The 21302-nt window shown below is 41.8% G+C and overlaps 1 protein-coding gene across 1 annotated transcript in view; it reads left to right on the plus strand.

Moving 5' to 3' along the window:
- Positions 1-608: 608 nt before the first annotated feature.
- Positions 609-21302, plus strand: part of kirrel3b (kirre like nephrin family adhesion molecule 3b) — a gene marked incomplete at its 5' end in the record, with an annotated part of 120641 nt that continues 99947 nt past the window's right edge. The window contains 3 exons of the mRNA XM_080429074.1: positions 609-669; positions 2107-2256; positions 19889-20038. Of these exons, the coding sequence (XP_080285200.1) occupies positions 609-669; positions 2107-2256; positions 19889-20038 (361 nt within the window). The remainder of the gene's footprint in view (positions 670-2106; positions 2257-19888; positions 20039-21302) is intronic.

Genomic DNA, 21302 nt, shown 5'->3' on the forward strand with positions numbered 1-21302 from the left:
TTAATGAGTAATTTCCCTTGTAGGAAACAAATCACAAGAGGAATGACACAGTAGAGGACTGGTATGGTCGAGCTCATTGTCCCGCGAGAGATATGCAGTGTCAAAAGCATAATTTACCATGTGTACTGTCACCATGGTCTTTAACTGTTACTATAATCCAGTGCTTCCCAAACATAGCTTTTCTCGGGTCAATTGGCAGAGTGAAATGCATAGCAAGTATTCAGATACAAGAAGAGCGTTGTTATTTTTTTTTTAATGCTTGTTTGTGCGGCTCACATTGTAGAATAATCATTTTCTACGCCCTTCCACCTTTTAGTTTTTTGTTTCGTACGGGTTTATCTACTAATGAGTGTCTATGTGTGTGTCTGTGCATGCATGTTTATGCATTGCATGCACAATCACAGAGCCTGTCAATGTCAATATATGTTTGCGCGTATGAAGTTTGCATGTCCCTGTGCGTCTGTGAGTCTGTGGAGGTGTACTGTATGTCTGACCATGACCATGACTGTGCTTGTGCGTGTGGGTGTACTGTTGAACAATATTGAGTTGTACAACAACAAGATAGTCTACATTTTACAAGTAGTTCAACTTGAAAGCTGGAAACTGACATGAAGAAATCAAGACAGAAGGGAGGAGGAGCAGAACCAAAGACAGGTCTGGTGAAGAGAAGTGAGAAACCTCTATCATCACTTGTTAACCTCAGCTGCCTATTCCCCGGTATGCAAGTGAGCGTGCGTGCGTGCGTGCGTGCGTGCGTGCGTGCGTGCGTGCGTGCGTGCGTGCGTGCGTGCGTGCGTGCGTGCGTGCGTGCGTGCGTGCGTGCGTGCGTGCGTGCGTGCGCGTGTGTGTCTGTGTGTCTGTGTGTGTGTGTCTGTGTGTGTCTGGGTGCGTGCGCTCGCTCGCACGTTTTAGCGCGTGCGATCATGCGTGTAATGTGCGCACGTCTGTGAATACGTGATGAAGGTTTCAGTATGGCTCCAGAGCCTGATGTACTACATATGCCACTGTTTCTCATCGCACATCAGTATCACTTTATTTTCTCCACTCTCACCTATACATTAATGCACCCCACCCCCCCCCCCCCCCCACCACCTTCCCCTTAATGCAGTTCGTCACACGTCACCTTTTTCTCCGCCTCAGGCCTGCCTGGCGGGCAGAGAGGCAGGCAAATAACAGCAACCGTCTGGGTACATGTGACAGCGAGTTAATGTGTGCCAGGAGCACAGTGTTGGCAGACATGAAAGTGTTAGCTGCTAAATGGCGTGTATATGGGAGGGAGGAGGAGTCTATATTATATGGCGAAGTCATCAATGAAATAAGATGGCCTTTTTGTCTGCATCTCAGCTGTGGCGTTTCAGTCAGTGACTCTCTTAGGTCGACTGTGACGTTTGTTTGACACGACCACTCGTTTGACTGAAATTGGCAGAAACGGTGTTATGGATGGATGATGTTGCTTTTCCTTCAAGTTTGAGCTCTTTTCTACTCCTCAATCAGTGGTGTAAAGTAACTAAGTACATTTAGTACTGTAATTACATACAATGTTGAGGTATTTTTTACTTTACTTGAGTATCTCTAATTTTCAGTACTTTTACTCCTACTCCACGACATCTCAGTGACAAATATTGTACTTTTACTCCACTACATGTATTTGAAAACTTTAGTTACTAGTTACTTTGTAGATTTTGATTATTATTACAAAACATACATTAACCACTTCAGCCCTATTTAAACTTTGGCTATTTGAAAATGGCGGATCTACAAGCTCACAATGCGTCGCATCGCGACGCATTGTGAGCTTGTAGACCTGCTATTTTCAAAAGATTTTTTATACTTTTTAGACATATGATAACTTCTGAAACTTCTAACGCTTTTACTCAAGTGAATTTTGATTACCAGACTTTTCCTTGTAACAGAGTATTTCTACATTGCAGTATTGATACTTTTACTTAAGTAAAAAACATGTGAGTACTTTTTCCACCACTGGGTCCTCAATCGTACTGTATATTTCTCATCCGCTCTTAAAAATGTTGCCATCAATGTTATCTGTAGTCACATGATCACGTTCACGTGTGACTTATACCACCCTTCTTTTTGTCTATCCTCCAGGGGCAGTGGCCGTGTTTTCCCAGCAGCCCCAGGACCTGGTGGTGGTGGCGGGCCAGCCGGTGACCTTGCCCTGCTCCATCCCCGACTATCACGGCGTTGTGCTGTGGATCAAGGACGGTCTGGCGCTGGGGGTCGGCAGGGATCTGTCAGGTAAAGAAGAAGTGATGCGCATCAAGCCTGATTTATGCGCGCCGAAGACTGGCCTAGAATAGCCGACCTATAAGATCACACGGTGTGTGTGATCTTAGATAGACTCATCCACAGAGCGAATGGCTGTAGCTGCGGTGTTAGACTCCTGCTGCGCGGTGTGCATTCTGACACCGCAGCTATGATTGCGCCAGGGGAGCGCTCTGTGGATTTGTCTATAGGTCGGCTGTTCGACAAAGTATGAATCAGGCTTTACCCCCATGCCCCCCTCTTTCTGTCACCCGCCCCTCTCTCTCTCTTTCTCCTTCCCCTTTCTATGTCATATTATTTCTTATTGTATGAAACAGTGGTTCTCAACCTGTTGGTCGGAACCATAGAGTTGAAAATAATAGAAAATGTGATGGGCGTAGCCTATTTGGGGCCACTCACTGTGACACGTTTTGTCGCAAGCTCGTGAGTCGAGCCCATTGGTCGAAACCGTTTTCGCTCGTTCATGTACAGTGGCCCCAGCCGTTTTGAGCTGCAGTACCTATGAATGGCCAGCATGTCCAATGCGCTTCAATGCAACCACTGGGGGGGGTGGGGTGGGGGGGGGACTCTTAATACTTAAAGAGAGCTTGTAGATAGGCTATTTTCACAATATTTATCTGTGGAACCGAGTCAAACTAAATGTAATGCCTCAACTCCTACAATTCCAAGTGCTTCTCAGGTTTCAATCAACAATGGTGTGAAGAAGATCTTTAAAATCTTTAAAGTATAAAAAGTGTCCTTGAGATGAGAATTCATTTCATCACGTGCAAATGTTAAATTATTGTCGTTCCAGTCAGCTTTGAAAATTGACCTCATTTCATTCATGGTAATAACCCTGACGTTATACAATAAAACAGATTGTGTGGTGACAAATTGAGGGTAATTGTGGACTTGAGAACAAATGGTTTCTACCAGCGCGCCTCAGCCTAATACGGCTTGTCCGGTGCGTCACAGGAGCAGGGAAAACGGATGCAGAAGCAGTGTTGTAAAGTAACTAAGTACATTTACTCTATTACTGTACTTAAGTACTATTGTGAGGTATTTTAAAATGTCAGTACTTTTACTTCTACTCCACTACATCTCAGAGGCAAATATTGTACTTTTACTCCACTACAATAATTTGAAAACTTTAGTTACTACTTTGCAGATATAAATGATTATATTATAAAACATACATTAACCACTTCAGCCCTATTTTATACATAGGCTATTTGAAAATAGCCGAGCTACAAGCTGCGACGTGTTGTGAGCTTGACTGTAGATCGGCTATTTTTTTTAGATCGGCTATTTATTTATTTTTATAAGCCTTTTATTCAGGTGCAAGTACAAAAAGAAATGACTGACGTTTGGATCTTGCGATCTTCCTCTGAGTCATATTATGGCAGCGTTTAGGGAGGCATTCTTATACAGAGGGAGGCGACGGCCGTGCTCTCAATGAGCCAATGGTAGTAGGCTCTCTGTTATATGGTAATTACCCTGTTCTGCACATCACAGTCTCAGGAATACGGCAATCAGTGATGATTGACACAGGGTTGGCTCTGAATATATGGACTATTTGACATTTACACACAAGTGAATATAGGGTCAAAAATGCAGTATAGTTTGTCCATATAATGCCTTACACAATAAGTTGTACAGCTTTACAGGAACGTTAGACACCACAAAATCACATTTAAATAAAAACACAACCCCCCCCCCCCCCCCCCCAACCTTATTAAATATTACTTATTATGTAACATAACATACCATGTATATTGAGGTTGGGGAAATACAATACTTTATCCTGTAACATGCTCTGAGGAAGGCTCATAGCCGAAACGCGTAAGCGTTCATTTATTGGTGTGTGCCAACAAAAAAGTGGAAATGTGAGTACTTTGTCCTCCATTTATTTGAAATTTTGGATGTGCTACCTTTTTGGGACTTTTTTAATTCCTGCTTTTGACAATACTTTAACCATTTGACTCTGAAATCCACAATAACTGATTCAAATCCCATGGCCCTCATTAACATACTGAGGGTCCATAGGAACTTAAAAATGATGGAGTTAGGTGACTTTATCACTTTTGGTGAAGTGCACAAAGAATGGCATGCATTGGTAAACCTTCTGCTTTGCTTTAGTCAGAAGAATTCGATCTAATATAGTCTTTAAGTCTTGTGTGAGCCAATGATGTATTGTGTTCTGTACAGCTCTCAACCTGTGAATACCATTCAAATCTTCTTTGTCATGCCATTTCTGTGTTACAACTAAACCACGGTATTTTACCTAGTCTTTAACTACTATACTGTCAATAAATAATTTGCTAAGGTGAAGCCAAGCCATATTAAAAATAAAAAGTAATTAGTCATTATGTCAAATAGAAATAGCACACCCAGACCAGATGCTTTTGAGAAAAGACTAATTTGATCAATTGCATGTTTAACCATATCTTTTTCTTTTTCTGTTTTAAACAGAGCTGAGAAATTGGCTAATTATGAATTATTTCCCCAGTGTTGAAATACCTTAAATGTCTTTTTTAAAGTTTTATTCGCAATAAATGCTAAAATCAATACAAAAGGACTAATCAGACATCCTTGCCGAATACCACGTTTAATTTGGAAGTCTTATTGAAAAGCCATGGCTGAGAGATACTGTTTATATCATATATATCATATATAAAGTACTTATATGTCCACGTACTAATCTCCACCCCCCCAAAATACACACGAAAACACACACAAAGTAAGCCTTCTTTGTGATATAATTTTAACCATTTAATGACTCTAAAACGGCTATCTTTTGGAATGAAAACCTTCTTCAACATTCAAACTGTGTTAATATGGAAAAAAAAAAATATATATATATACATATATATATATGAAGACAAAAAGCTTGCTACAATTAATTTACAGAAATCTAAGAATAAAAGTTGAGGGATCAGTGAATTATAATACATTATAACAAGTATGAATATGAATGTGTTACTTTGATAAACGCAGACTGTGAGGCGTTTCATTTCAGGTGTTTCATGAATTGTCTTACTCAATCCGTAAATCTTTTAAGCACACACATGTGCTAAGAGCTTGTAATCTCCACAAAGGAAACGTTATCTTTGTTAATTTTTGGAACAAGTGTGATTATGCATACTGTAGTTCCATAGAGTTGTCTATTTACTTTTATAAAAGCATAATAAATCAGATCTGTAATTTCAATCCAGAAGTGTTAGTAAAATCCTGTTATGAGACCATCTGGCCCGATGACTGACTTTCCATTAGGCGTCTATGAAAAGGCCAGAGTCCAGCTCTGCTATAGTCATTTCAGCTTCAGATAGAGTATGTATCCGGTCCAGACCCAGAGAAAGAAATCTGCCTCTTGATAATAGTACTTAGAATATCGTTGCTGTCGGGTGGAAACCTTGTATGTCCGAAACGTTACTTTTTTATTACTATTTTTATCTCACAATGCCTTGCATTGTGAGGAGATGAGATATTCTTTATTAATCCCAGAAGGGAAATTGTGGCGTTACAGCAGCACAGTGTAACAAATAAATAAATAATCAACCAGACAAACAGAAACACAGATGGACATAATCACACAAGACCAGGGCCGACACAGAACCATTATGCATTGAGGGAGAGAGTTATATATATATATTATACAGTCTGATGGCAGTTGGCATGAAAGAGAGTCTGTATCCCTCCGCATGTGTTCAGGGGGAGAGTGAGCCTCTGGCCTATCCTGCAGCTCACCATAGAGTGAATGGGAGGGGTTAACCAGGATGGAGTTAAGTGTGTCCCTAATCCTCCTCTCTGCGACTGACTGCAGCCCTTCATTTGGTCATTATGTGTGAATGGTGTCCACAAACAAACAAACAACACAAACGACACGACTAAAACTATACTGCTAACACCAAAGCTAAAACTAGACAGTAAAACTAAAAACACGCTAAAAACATGCTAAAAACACGCTAAAACACGGAGTGCCAGACGACATTGCGAGGCGTTGTGAGCTTGTAGATCTGCTATTTTCACTACAATTGAGCGACACTCTAGTATGGTGAAGTAGAACTCTACTTTTATGAAAACATGAAAAGTTGAAATATGGATATACGTTTCTGTGCGACAGCAACAATATGTAATTATCAATTGTAACCTGATCATCGCTCAAACAACTATTAAAATATAGTTTATTTATTGCCTTTTTGACATTTTTTCTAAATTGGAATATAATGAATTATCCTAACTATCCTCGATCATGACCTCCATCTTGACCTTGACCTAAAATGAAAGCACCTTTTGTGTGTAAAGTCACAATATAATATATATAATCAGCTTGCATTGTCTATTCATAAACTATATCTGAGAATATTAAACCTGGGTTATGGATAAGGTCAGTTGTATGCAGCCTGCCATGATTTTACCCTGCTGTAGTTTTTAATCCTGAACTGGAAAATAAAATGCTAAATACACATAGGGTTTTATCCCCCTTTAGGGACCTTTTCGAGCATGAACCTTCAAATTGTTTGTACTTTGAAAAGTTTGTCACTTGGCCTATACAATACAAAGTGACAAATATTCAATAGTGTTCTAAAGCTTTGGGTTGCAGCCCTTTTAATCAAAGTCAGCTCATCGCCACAAATAAGTGCTGCATTGAGAGAATAACATTACATCACACAATATGAAGAGACACACAAGGCCACATTGCTCTCCCCCCTGGAGTTACAGTACGGCTACAGTAAGCCTAATGTAATAACACTTTGTGTCATAGAAGTGCATAAACCCAAATGAGATGTGAAATCAATAGAGCCACTGGTCACGTTTCAAGTAGCTGGTAAATGGCTTTTTGAAGATTAACTCACCTCCTCTAATTATAGTCAGCCTTTTGTATAATTGCCTAAATACAGCAGTTTAATTTAGAGTAAAACGGACCAGCGCATTGGTATTTATGAGTTCCACCATTAGAGACCACATGAATATTCATGAACTTAATGAACGCCAATGCAATGCAGAACTCCTCCAAATAAATATTTACAACCCACTTAAGTTCTGCCCTACCTAATAATAGCGATCGTGCGAGTCCCATGATGCCAGCTTGTTGAAATGGTCATTGTTTACCGACCCAAAACTGAAAATCTGTGCGATTTGATATGCGACACACTGTGTCCCTAAAGAACAGTGGTTTCTATTGCAGCCCCTATCTGATCTTTTGTCCCAGACTCATTGCCATTCAAGGCACACAGCCACGTGGTATCCAACCAGGATCCCCCCTTTTAAAACTAGAAAGCCTCTTATGATCGGCAACCGATTAAATATGTATTGCGCTGGAGATCGGGGTGTCCCCTGCTCTTTGACCTTCAGCGACTGCTCCAGCGAGCCTGCTGTGTCACTGATAGTCGTCGGTAATTAAACCCCATGCGGCTGACCGTGGCCCCAATAATAAAGTCATTTCATTTCCCCCGTCCAGGTTCTTATCGGACTCTCGGGAGGGTGAGAGCTCGCAGTAAACAATGGCCTGGGGTACTCTTATTTGGAGTCTGAGTCGAAAGAGGCAGAGAGGGAGAGAGAGATGGGGAGGACTTATGATAATAATGTGATATAAGAAAGGGGGAGGAGAGGTAAATAGAGAAAGAGATGGGACAGAGAGAGAAAGAGTGTGAGAACGTCACAATTTTACTCCTGGACACATGGACAATATGACTTTATGATATCTACATTATGTTCAGATTCCTTCAAGTAAACAAATGAAACAACAAATAAACCTTATTTTAAACAATGCAAAGACAGGAAAAAAGGGTGGTGTGTGTGTGTGTGTGTGTGTGTGTGTGTGTGTGTGTGTGTGTGTGTGTGTGTGTGTGTGTGTGTGTGTGTGTGTGTGTGTGTGTGTGTGTGTGTGTGTGTGTGTGTGTGTGTATGTGTGTGTGTGTGTTTGTGGGGGGGGGACTAAGAGAGCCAAGGAGGGCACAGGAGTGTTAAGAGTAAGGGGTGGTAGGGGCTCAACGACCAATACATCAATGAATAGTTTAAGGGTCATGAGCAGAAAGCAGTGATCCTGTCACCTCAGCCCGTTTTCACCGCCGTTCTTGAGGCTTTATATGGATCAAAGCACAGCACTGGAATGCAAGGGAGTCGACCTGAATATAAATGTATAATTTTTTTTCTTCCGGTCCTGTGAGTAAAAGCAAGAAAAAAAAACGTTTACTTTCTTCATGAGTGGAATTTAGTCACCTGTCCGGAAATAATAGGTCGCTAAAAAGGAGCACTACTGAACGGGAGCAGCAAGGCAACTTGATTGCCTTCTATTGAGACGGATTGAAAATTAAATGCTTCACACACACCTGTCCTTTCTATCACCCGCATGCTTATGTATACAAACAGCGTTGGCCAGAAATAAAACGAGGCCGCCGCCACACACATATACTTGCCTCAAGTTCAATGAAAGGAGGAAAGGCAGCAGCTGTGTAGTCATAAAAAAACGGAAGGAAAAAAAAGTGTGATGTGCCAATTATTGCGTAGAGCGTTGTGGGGTCTAAGGGCTACTCTGCAATTCATAGAGAGAGGAGCGTGTGTCTGCAATAGCGCTGCCGCCCCGCCCCGCCCGGGACCCCACGTCTCCCATTCAGCAGCAGCAGTGATTAAACTGAGGGGACCATTCACTCCGAGGAATCGCAGACACAAAAGCCAATGATTCCTATCTGTCCCTGCACTTTCCTGCTCTTTCTCTCTTTTCTGTCATGCATTTCTATTCTAATTAATGAACATGGACACACACCCATGAATGGCATGAATATGTATCGGGATAATATCTGCTGTATGTGTGATGATGACGACGGTGACCTCGCTCGGCAGTTTAGAGAGTGGGGGGGCCTTCAAATTCAAAAGTAGCAAAAGTAGCAGATCTACAAGCTCTAAACACGCCGCTTCGCGCCGCGTTTAGAGTTTGTGGATCTGCTACTTTTGCCATGTTTGTGTGACGCTGTAGTGTGATCAAGTAGGGCGTTTAAGGAATAGTTCACCCAAAAAAAATACTTTTTTGGGTTGATGACCCGGGGTCTCTCCGGTTTAGAGACTCAAAGAGTCTCCTACTGGATATATTAGCAACTTTCCGCCGGTAATCAAATTATTGGCTTAGGGATGCGACAAAAACAAAAAAATCTCTTCATGGGGTGTGTAATTGATAGAAAATAAGTATTTTTTTGGTGAACTACTCCTTTAAAACACAAACGAATATGGAGATAGGAGTTTTCTGCCCGACAGCGACAATATGCACCTTACCTGTCAACTAACGGTGCCTGCATGGCAAGCAAGCATGCCCCCCCAGCCCACCCCAGCCCACCCCACCCACTCTGCCTTGCCTTGTCTCCTGACAACAAATTGAACATTGGTCACCCGTTCCCCGGGCAACGGCTATAACCTATTTTCATCCCCTGGTGGTGACAGTGTGAGACACATGTTGTAGGTGAACGCTATAAATCACAAAGCCCTGCACACCGCCATGCATGCACACAGGCACGCACACACACACACACACACACACACACACACACACACACACACACACACACACACACACACACACACACACACACACACACACACACACACACACACACACACACACACACACACGGCGTGCCATTGATCCAGCTCAGAGACGAATCCATTCCTGTCTTGATGGATTCATTACTCCTTAATGGGCCTATTTTACATTGTTTGCTTTGGGTAACGCGCTGTATCTTTGAAATACATTGAGATCAATGGAGAGTTATAAGCACACGTCACAGCACAGTGGCAATCACTCTCCTGGTGTGCCGATACACTTTTTCATCATATTGACGCGGGCATGACTGAGGGGTTAATAATGTAAAATCACAGGGATTTTGTAATGTCTTCTTTGCTGTTAATTAACTATTTGACTGCCACGAAATAACACACTTTTGCCACTCCACTGGCAGCGATTTGCGACTTTGAAAAATCATGGACTATTCTCTGTGATCGCCGTCCTCGCGGCGTTCGCCTCATTACATGCACAGGGGTCTGGTAGAATCGGGGGGGGGGGGGGGGGGGGTGATTGTCCAGTCGCGGTAATCCGTTGCATAGTTGTGGCCAGTTGAATGTGGCTTGTTTTTGCCAAAAAGCAACAGAAACGGAGATAAAGCCATTTTTTCCACAACGAATAAACAATAAAAAAAAATTTAATGACGTCATTTCAGGGTCTATCCTTTTCTGACAGGCAAGGCATCATTCATAGGGTACCAAACAGCGCCATCTGGTGGAAAACCACTGAAAACACAAAATCTCGTCAAACTCGTCATGCTCTACCTTAGCAGTATCTGACGAGAAATCTCGTAAGTGACAGGCAATGAGTTAACCGCTTATACCCTCTATTCTTAGTGAAACGGAATTGAGTTGCAACAGTATAGCTACGTTGTCTGCTCTTGTTTCCTGAAGCAGATCTATACAAGCTCAAAACACGCTGCGACGGATTGGAAGCTTGTAGCTATTTCCGCCCCCGGGCATTGGGATTCAAGCGCTTCACTCATAATACAAAATGACGATATTTAGTTGGTGGAGACACTGACTGTGATTCACCTTTCGACTTTTGACAGATAACAGAGACACAATTTCAACTTATAACATTGTTTTCCATTAGAGCTAAATTATTGTTAAATGGCTGCGGGCTAAGTTAAGGTCATTGACTAGACTAGATTGCCTGCTTGTGAATAGCAGTAATTTACATGGCATTGCACCTCGCTAAGAATAAGATACAATAAAGTAAAGCTACCATTTTCAAAGAAAATTGAGCTGGAGAGAGGAGTCAACTCAAGGTCTCAGCGTTGCATTTGTGCAATGATCATTATCCTTGCCACTTTCAATTGCATCAATACTTGGAGGCCCATCAATAGGAATAAAAAACTGCATGGAAATTAAATAGTTACGTGGGTGAGGGGGCACGGTGGCGCAGTCGGTAGCGCTGTCGCCTCACAGCTAGAAGGTCCTGGGTTCAATTCCCGCAGGGGACGCTGTGGGCGCTGGGGGAGTGTTCTCTCCTCCGCATCATCAGTGCCCTTACCCTAGGTGGGGTTGGCGAAAGGGCCTTTCTGTGTGGAGTTGCATGTTCTCCCCGTGTCTCCTAGGGTAGGTACCCTCACAAAAACATGCAGTAATCATGGTCACTATACTGTCTCCCCCTGGCCAGCCGGGGCGCCTGATGGAGGGGAAAGGAACTGGTTGGAATAACGTGTTCCTTCCACGCGCTACGTCCAACCAGGGAAACTCTCCCCTGTCAGGTGATAAGAAGGTTAGTTGGCTCTCATGCATTGAAGGAGGCATGAGCTCGGCCCTGGTCTCCCTAGGTTGGCAGAGGGAAGGTAGTGCCCAGGATTACATAGACAATTGGCACTGGGTGTAAAAAATAGGGGTTACAAAATCGTGGGATAAAAATTTAGAAAAATAAATAAAAATAAAATACGTGGGTGACCTTGTGGGCATGATGTCATGCTCTCCATTTTGGTCAGTATTCTATAGGAGAATGGAACAGTTTGTTTGCTTTGGGTAACGCGCTGTATCTTTGAAATACATTGAGATCAATGTGGAGTTATAAGCACATGTCACAGCACAGTGGCAATCACTCTCCCGGTGTGCCTATACACGTTTTCATCATATTGACGCGGGGCATGACTGAGGGGTTAATAATGTAAAATCACAGGGATTTTGCAATGTCTTCTTTGCTGTTAATTAACTATTTGACTGCCACGAAATAACACACGTTTGCCACTCCATGCACTGGCAGCGATTTGCGACTTTGAAAAATCATGGAATATTCTCTGTGATCGCCGTCCTCGCGGCGTTCGCCTCATTACATGCACAGGGGTCTCGTAGAATTGGGGGGGGAGGGGGGATTGTCCAGTCGTGGTAATCCGTTGCATAGTTGTGGCCAGTTGAATGTGGCTTGTTTTTGCCAAAAAGCAACAGAAACAGAGATAAAGCCATTTTTTCCACGACGAATAAACAATAAACAATTTTTTTATGACGTCATTTCAGGGTCTATCCTTTTCTGACAGGCAAGGCATCATTCATAGGGTACCAAACAGCGCCATCTGGTGGAAAACCACTGAAAACACAAAATCTCGCCAAACTCGTCAGGCTCTACCTTAGCAGTATCTGACGAGAAATCTCGTAAGTGACAGGCAATGAGTTAACCGCTTATACCCTCTATTCTTAGTGAAACGGAATTGAGCTGCAACAGTATAGCTACGTGGTCTGCTCTTGTTTCCTGAAGCAGATCTATACAAGCTCAAAACACGCTGCGACGGATTGGAAGCTTGTAGCTATTTCCGACCCCGGGCGTTGGGATTCAAGAGCTTCACTCATAATACAAAATGACGATATTTAGTTGGTGGAGACACTGACTGTGATTCACCTTTCGACTTTTGACAGATAACAGAGACAAAACTTCAACTAATAACATTGTTTTCCATTAGAGCTAAATTATAGTTAAATGGCTGCGGGCTAAGATAAGGTCATTGACTAGAATGGATTGCCTGCTTGTGAATAGCAGTAATTTACATGGCATTGCACCTCGCTAAGAATAAGATACAATAAAGTAAAGCTACTACATTCAAAGAAAATTGAGCTGGAGAGGAGTCAACTCAAGGTCTCAGCGTTGGATTTGTGCAATGATCATTATCCTTGCCACTTTCAATTGCATCAATACTTGGAGGCCCATCAATAGAAATAAAAAACTGCATGGAAATTAAATAGTTACGTGGGTGACCTTGTGGGCATGATGTCATACTCTCCATTTTGGTCATATTCTATAGGAGAATGGAATGGCAAAAAGCTCCTGTTCAGCCTGTGGTCGTATTATTAATAGGAGCTTTTAGTTGTGATCTCTGTCTGACATTTACAACCCACTTTTACGGTACCACGGCTCTCACCGGCTAAATGACACTTTATATCAAGACAGGTGATGTAAAAGACAAAAGAGTGAGGGTTCTCAGTTTCCATCCGTGCAACACTGGAGCTCGCAAGGTGGCCCAGAGATTGAGTTGGCCCAGAGATTGAGAAATCATGTGCATGCATGCAAAAGTACCTAAGTACTGTACTTAAGTGAAATTGTGAGGTATTTGTACTTTACTTGAGTATCTCCAATTTCCAATACTTTTACTTCTACTCCACTACTTCTCAGAGGCAAATATTGTACTTTTACTCCATTACAATTATTGGAAAACTTTAGTTACTAGTTACTTTCAAGATTTTGATTATTATTACAAAACATACGTTAACCACTTCAGCCCTATACATTTCAACCATTTGAAAATAGCCGATCTACAATCTCACAATGTGTCGCGACGCATTGTGAGATTGTAGATCTGCTATTTTCATAAGATTGTTATACATTTGAAAACTTAAAATGGGACATTCTGCATAATGAGTACTTTTACTTTTGGTACTTTAAATGCATTTGATGCCAATACTGTTGTACTTTTACTCTAGTACATTTTGAATTCCAGACTTGTAACAGAGTATTTCTATATTGCAGCATTGATACTTTTACTTGAGTAATACATGTGAGTACCTTTTCCACCACTGACTGAAACTGAACGGTCACAAGGTCAATCTCCTCCACCGGATACATCAAGCTGTGTCCTTCACGTCTCCTTTAAGGACGTTTTTCCCGTCGTTATACGTGACATATACAGTACATGCTTTCCTTTAATGTCTACTGTGACGTAAATAATTCTCCTCCTCCACATGACAAACCTCAAGGGTCATGTGTGTATGTGTCATCTGCCCTGTAGAATTCCTTCCTGCTTCCTTGTTTCAGTCTTAATTGTGTTGACTAATTGTGTTGGCTGCTCAATAACCCACAAACCAACAGTCAGAAGTTTAGGAGTAGTTTTCGACCCATCACTATCTTTCACACACCATATAAAAAGCACCACAAGATCTGCCTTCTTCCATCTGCGCAACATAGCCAAAATTCGCCCAATACTCTCACTTCCCGATGCCGAAACCCTGGTTCATGCTTTCATCACTTCACGAATAGACTACTGTAATGCCCTTTTCTCCGGTCTACCATCAACAGCAACACATGGCATTAGATTAGTTCAAAATGCAGCAGCTAGACTACTAACCAGAAAAAAGAAATATGATCACATCACACCAACACTCATAGCACTACACTGGCTGCCGATACAGGCCAGAGCCGATTTCAAGGTACTACTCCTGACCTATAAAGCCCTAAACGGACTTGCACCATCCTACATGTCCAGCTTAATAGAACCGTACATCCCTGGACGTCCACTACGCTCCCAGGATGCTGGTCTCCTCACAGTCACAACATATAAAAAAGTAACAGTTGGGGGCAGAGCATTCACACATCGTGCCCCCTATCTCTGGAATACTCTCCCTCAAGCTGTTAGAGATGCCGACTCTATAGGCATTTTTAAATCCAGGCTAAAAACATATCTGTTTTCCCTGCATTATGGTTCCCCATAGTCTTGCACTGTGGTTTTTTAATATTGTTCATATATTGTATATTGTATTCTCTTTCTTTTTTTTGTTTCCTTTTTTTTTTTTACTACTATGTATTTTGTGTTGTGAAGTGCACAGAGACCCCTTGGGGTGATGTTGCACTATAAATAAAAATAAACTGAAACTGAAAAATAAACTGAAACTAAGACTAAAAGACTAATATTTTGATATTTAGTGGACTAAGACAACAATTTCAGATGACTAAAATAGTACTAAAACAACATGGTGTGTTATTCTAAAGACTATGACTAAATCAGTATTTTATGTCAAATTTTAAACTGGCATTTAGGTACCGTGCAGTGTTATTTTTATTGACTAAGACTCAAAGACTAAGACTAAAATATTTTGATATTTAGTCAACTAAGACTAGACTAAGACTAAACAATTCCAGATGACTAAAATAGGACTAAAACTAAATGGTGTGTTATTCTAAAGCTAAATCAGAATTTGCAGTCAAAATGAACACTGTATAAGATACTATATAACAGCCTCATCTAAAGAAAGCGGCATCAGGCTCTGTATTTTGCTTGCTGTGTGTGTCTCTGAGCTTTAACACTGAGTGTTTCTTTTGTCTTCCGTCCTCCCACTGAACAGAAAGTTAGATTAAAGGCTACGTGTGGGAAGATGAAATGCAATAGTGGCTTAATCGGCTGTAACTCATCCCACCAGGAGAAAATGAGGCTCACTTCATGCTCTATTAAAGGGAATGAGATCCAATGAAGCAACTGTCAGTAATTGGGCTTTTGGTGCATGCTGGTTCTTGCCAGTAGATGAACTGAAGGACTTAGAAGCCATTAGAGGGCCCGGCCTGGTCTATTATGTTCCTTTTGGGTGCTAAAACATTTAGGCCGTACGCTCCGCTGTAAAATACTGATGTGGTTTGAAAATCTCCGAAGCAAGGACGAGTCATGGCTGTTTGGCATTTTGGAAAAATGTGGTGTGTTTTCTTGTAGGTCTTCTCCCTTTTTAACTCTTTGACTGCCAGATAATAAAATAGTTTGCTGCCAAACCACTGCCAGCGATTTTTTTCGTTTTCCTTACCTTTTCAACTTTCACAGAATATTTATCTCCAGTATGATCCACCCCCCGATCGTCTGCTAAACACAGAGGGTTTCTCTCTGCTTTTCATGGCTTATTATAGGCTGTTGAATATAGCATGTCTCGTCAAAAATGCAGAGGAAATCCAGGGAGATACAGGCGAGGAAGTAAATGGTGGAAAGGAAGTAAATGGAAGTAAGTAAAGGAAGTAAATGGTGGAGGAAGTAAAGGAAGTAAATAGAAGACAAGGAAGTAAATGGTGGAAAAAGATCTTGCGATCACGTGATCTCCTGGATCTGTGTGACTGACAATGAAATGGTCACTCATGTATTAGCGAACGGCGCCATCTAGCGTAAAACCACTGAGTCAAGTCCTTTATTTTTGGTCGATTAACCACTTAAACTCTCTATAATTAGTAAACCTGACCTGAGTTGGCTCTGTACTTAGTACGCAGTTCCTTCCTTATTTAAATTGTTTCTTTTACCTATAACACCCATCTCTTCGCTGAAAATAGCAGATCTACAGGCTCATTGTGGGCTTGTAGATTGCTGAATGTTCTAGGGTTCAGTTGGTTAAACCCCCTGAGCATTTAAGGTGTCAACCAACCCTGAGGCAAATCATTAAATCTCAATTTAATGTTTGCTATACTACGAGTATAGTAGTCCCACTGGAACTGGCAGCTGAGGCTCCATTCATCGATAGGGGTGCACGTTGTTCTGACTGTAATCTAGTTAATAACCTTTGCTGCTGTGACAGATTTTATCTCCTAAAGATTAATTAATGAGGATCACATAGCCTGTGAAAAGAAAGTTCTTCCAAGTGTTCTTTCCATCTAGAGCCAACAGTGGAAAGTTGAGCAGGGGAAACGGATTAACGAACTTGCACAAAAAAAACCACAACTTTTTACTGTATAACATAGTAGTTTTCAAGTACTATGCTATAACGTACTCCACAATCCACATGACGATTACACAGATCCTGACATTTGAAATTGGCTCAGTTCCCCTTTAACCCATTCAATCCGAATCCGGGAACACGCATCTCTGTCATTTGTCTTTGGCTATTCAAAAAATATCAGATCTACAAGCTCACAGCGCGTGCCGCACTGTGAGCTTGTAGATCTGCTATTTTTTTGAAAAATAGTGAACAATAGTGTGCAAATCTTTAATCTTTTTTTCTTTTTTTAACAGAACATTTGTCAAATGTTTTTGTTCCAGGGACGGAAGAAAAGATTTGAGTTACAAATGTTCGCATTAAAAAACATAATATATTCAAAGATTTGCACACATTTTGATGATGTTTCAAAAAAGAGCAGATCTACGAGTGCCACACTATGAGCTTGTATATCTGCTATTTTTGAATGGCCAAAGAAATCTAAAAATGACAGAGATGCGTCCCCGGATTGAATGGGTTAAAGGTTCAGCAAATTTCTATCCAAGTCCATTGTTCTAACTGGCTTTCTAACCAAGTGTGTGTGTGTAACGCACAGCATTATAGCCCTTGCTTCCAGTAATATAATGTGGATCATTTGATATCCTAACGGAAGCGTCAATCATAGCGCACAAGAGAACAACGCTTGATGACTAACCACATAAACCATAGCGTTCCTATTCTTGGCATGTCATGAAAAAAATGAGTAAAGCAGATAGCAGACAAGACATATCTGCAAGCTTGTAGATCAGCTATTTTCTCTATTTGATGAGTAAATAGGGTTAAAGGAGTAGTTCACCCCAAAAAAATCTTATTTTTCTATCAATTACACACCCCATGAAGCCTTGAATCCAAATTCTGGTGGTGGCGATGACCGGCAGAGTCTATCCGGCAGGAGACTCAGACAGACTCAAAGAGTCTCCTACTGAGCAGCCACCCGGTCATCGAATTATAGGCTTAGGAATGTGACAAAAACTACAAAATCTCCATGAATTCAAGGCTTCATGGGGTGTGTAAATTATAGAAAATAAGTAATTTTTGGGGTGAACTACTCCTAGTTAAAGATAACAGGCCCTGTGAATGTTTTCTTTAAAAAAAAAAAACGTAAGCAGGCCTTGTGGTTTTACATTATCATGTGTACTGTAGGTATTTGTGTACCTACAGTAATCATTTGTAACTTACTGTATAGTATAGTCAAGTGTAATCTTGCTGGAGGTGTGCCGGACTGCAAGTCAGTCTAACAAGAGGAACATCTTGACATAATTATCTAAACTCAGTCATGGCTTGCTAGGCCAATGCTGGGGAAATCAATCCTTTACGCCACTGTCTCCCCACTGGCAGATATCCAGTGATGGGGTTGGCACATAGACTTTTTGGATGGTGGCAGGTGCAGAAGTGCAGCCGTCTCATCCGTTCTCACAAGTTCTGTTTTACTAAAACCACATGATTGAGTCAGAGGGATCTTTAAAGAATTAAAGTCTATCCTATCAGTTCCTTTAATCACGGATCAATTACTATGGGCCGCAGGGGGGGGGGGCAATCATTTTGCCGGATATTCTGAACATTTTTCTTCTTTATGAACATGAGTTTTACATGAAGAGACCTACTTATTTCAATCCACATTTCTTCAGTAATTAGAAATAGAGGGAAATAGCTTCAGAGACGGGCTCTTTCAGAAACCAGGAGGAAGATCCAATAAAGCTTCTCAATCAAAGTTCAGACAGAAAACTAATCAAAGAAATTCTTCTTCCCACTTATTTGTCCCGACGGAGGAATGCACTCCACAACACACTCTCCTTGCATAATCGGATCACAGTTAGGGGAATATTTAAAAAAACATTTCACTTGAATTGTGTGAAATAGTCTGGTCTCTTGTGTTACAGTGCTACACTTTCTTACATTATTAAACCATAAATCCTTTTTGTGGCACACTACTGAAACATCTCAATCTCCAGCTGTACCGGTTTATTATTGCAATAAACCCCCATCAAAATCCCCAAAGCTAAAACCTCTATAGCTTACTCATCGACATGGCATGAATGTTTTGTATTTGCTATGATATTAAAGCACAAATTACAAATTATTTTTTTAACATGCAAGATCCAAACTCACCCATCTGCCAGCCAGGATAATATCTTTATGCATTTCGAATCAATCTAACATGCACACACACTAGAGTTACAGTAATCAATATCCACTATACAGTACACCTGATTCATACACCGTCACATCGTGATGTGAGCTTGTAGATCGGCTATTTTAGGAAAACTTTTTTTTTAATATACATAACACATCTGTCACGGATTGGATATGGCCGACATCAGCAGAAACCGGCAAATAATACGGACTGGACATGCCCAACATCGGCACAAATCGGCTTTGTTATCTAATGGTTAACAAAGCCGGTTAACCGTGCCTTTGCTGCTGCTGCCCCCACGCTAGCTGGAACAGCCTAACCCTCCCCATTAGAACTGCTCAGTCAATTGGGGTTTTTAAATCTCGCCTCAAGACTCATTTATTTTCTCTAGCTCTTAATGTTGTTTTGAATCTTTTGCTTTGTCCTATGACTATGTTGTTGCACAGGCCTGTTTCTGTTGTTGCCGTCCATGTACTGCAGCTTTGGTCAATTTTGATTGTTGTAAATGAGCTATATAGATAAAGTTTGATTTGATTTGATTTGAATGGTCATGCCCATATATTGACATGCCTGATGTCACCGTACGCAAATACACACTGGGCAATTACCTAGCCGGTTGAGTGTCTAAACAGAAGTACCAGAATTTGGCGGAAGTATCGCCCAAAGAAATTACGTTGACGCTTCACATATCTGTTTACATTCTCTGTGAATTAAAGTATTTTGATTGGTCGAAAAAGTGGGAAATAGGTATGACGGAAGTCCCGCCCCTATAGACACTCTCTGCTTTAGGTCGTGAACAGGCTTTTCTCTTCGCAGATGAGTAAGGCTGGGAACGAGGCTAACGCAAATAGGCGTTGTTAGTCATCGGTTGACGTCAGTGCTAATTGCCATTGTTAGGCGCCAGTTTCTGTTGTGTGAGACGTGTGAAAAGGGTGATAATATAAGGGTGATAATATAACAATAAATGTACATGTCTCTGGGCTGCAGGCTATCCTCGGTACACAGTCATTGGGGACCACAGTACAGGAGAGCACCACCTGCGAATCCAACGGGTGGAGTTGGCGGATGACGCTGTGTTCGAGTGCCAGGCCATACAGGCTGCCATGAGGTCCCGCCCCGCCCGCCTCACAGTGCTGGGTGAGTTGAGATCACATTACGCACGCACACACGCACACACGCACACACGCACACACAAAAAAACTCTAATTAGATTTACCTCAACCCACTGACTTGTCATGTGTATGTACACACAAACACAAGCACACACACACACTCACCGAAACAATAACGTAACATAATACAAGGACACAATTCATTTCTACTCGCACGTCAACGAGTGTAATATTCCAAAACATCCACAATTACTGCGATCCATTCTCTCAAAAGAAAAAGAAGAGGGGTGAAAATATAATATGTATTCATAATTTGTATGTACAACAGCAGAAAACATAATTGCATCGACGATACGTTCGTCCGATCTGGCAGACGGAGTGGGGCGTCATTCAAGTTTCTCACTCGCGTATGTTCGCCCACTTTAATTTCCTTTCCCTTTGGGCACATGGCCTCCGTTTTCATTATTAAGCCTGAGAGGTTACTGGTTCTTAATTAAACTTTATTGGGTTATCATTCAGCGTTGCCAGTTCTGCCTTATTGGGCAGCATTAGTACAATCACTGGCTCACTTTTCTTTCCAGCAGCCCTTTCAGACACCACCACCACCACCACAGACAGCACAGCTACCCCGCCACCACCTCTCTCTGCCCTCTACCACCCCGGACCCTCGGTGGGCGTCAGGAGCTTGAGCAATCATAGGGATAGAGAGATGGGGAGTCAATGACAAAGCCAGAGACAAAAGGGAAAGAAGGAATGAAAGGGAAGGGAGGGAGGGAGGGAGGTAGAAGGAGCGGTGTGTCTTTTGCGGCGCAGAGTATCCTCGCCATGAGCGACTGATCCGTTTTATTGATCTGGCCTAATGAAAAGTGAAACTAATGATTAGTAAGGAGGGGGAGCCGGAGGAGGAGGAGGTAGCAGTGCGACAGAGAGAGAGAGAGAGAGAGAGAGAGAGAGAGAGAGAGAGAGAGAGAGAGAGAGAGAGAGAGAGAGAGAGAGAGAGAGAGAGAGAGAGAGAGAGAGAGAGAGAGAGAGAGAGAGAGAGAGAGAGAGAGAGAGAGAGAGAGAGAGAGAGGGAGGAGGGGTGAAAGGGGTTGAGGGAGACAAATTGTGTCTGACAATATCTATGCATTGGCTGCCAAACCCCTGCAAAATGGCTAATGATTAATTATTAATAATTAGGAAAAGCTCATAAGGACATAGAGAGTGAAATATCAAGAGGGGTGGGGGGTCACAGTTGTTTGGTCACAGGATCAAGGACAGCTAGGGTGGAGAGGAGGAGTCACTGATGA

This window comes from Gymnoscopelus braueri (assembly GCF_963280865.1).
Source record: "Gymnoscopelus braueri genome assembly, chromosome: 5".
Classification (NCBI taxonomy): domain Eukaryota; kingdom Metazoa; phylum Chordata; class Actinopteri; order Myctophiformes; family Myctophidae; genus Gymnoscopelus; species Gymnoscopelus braueri.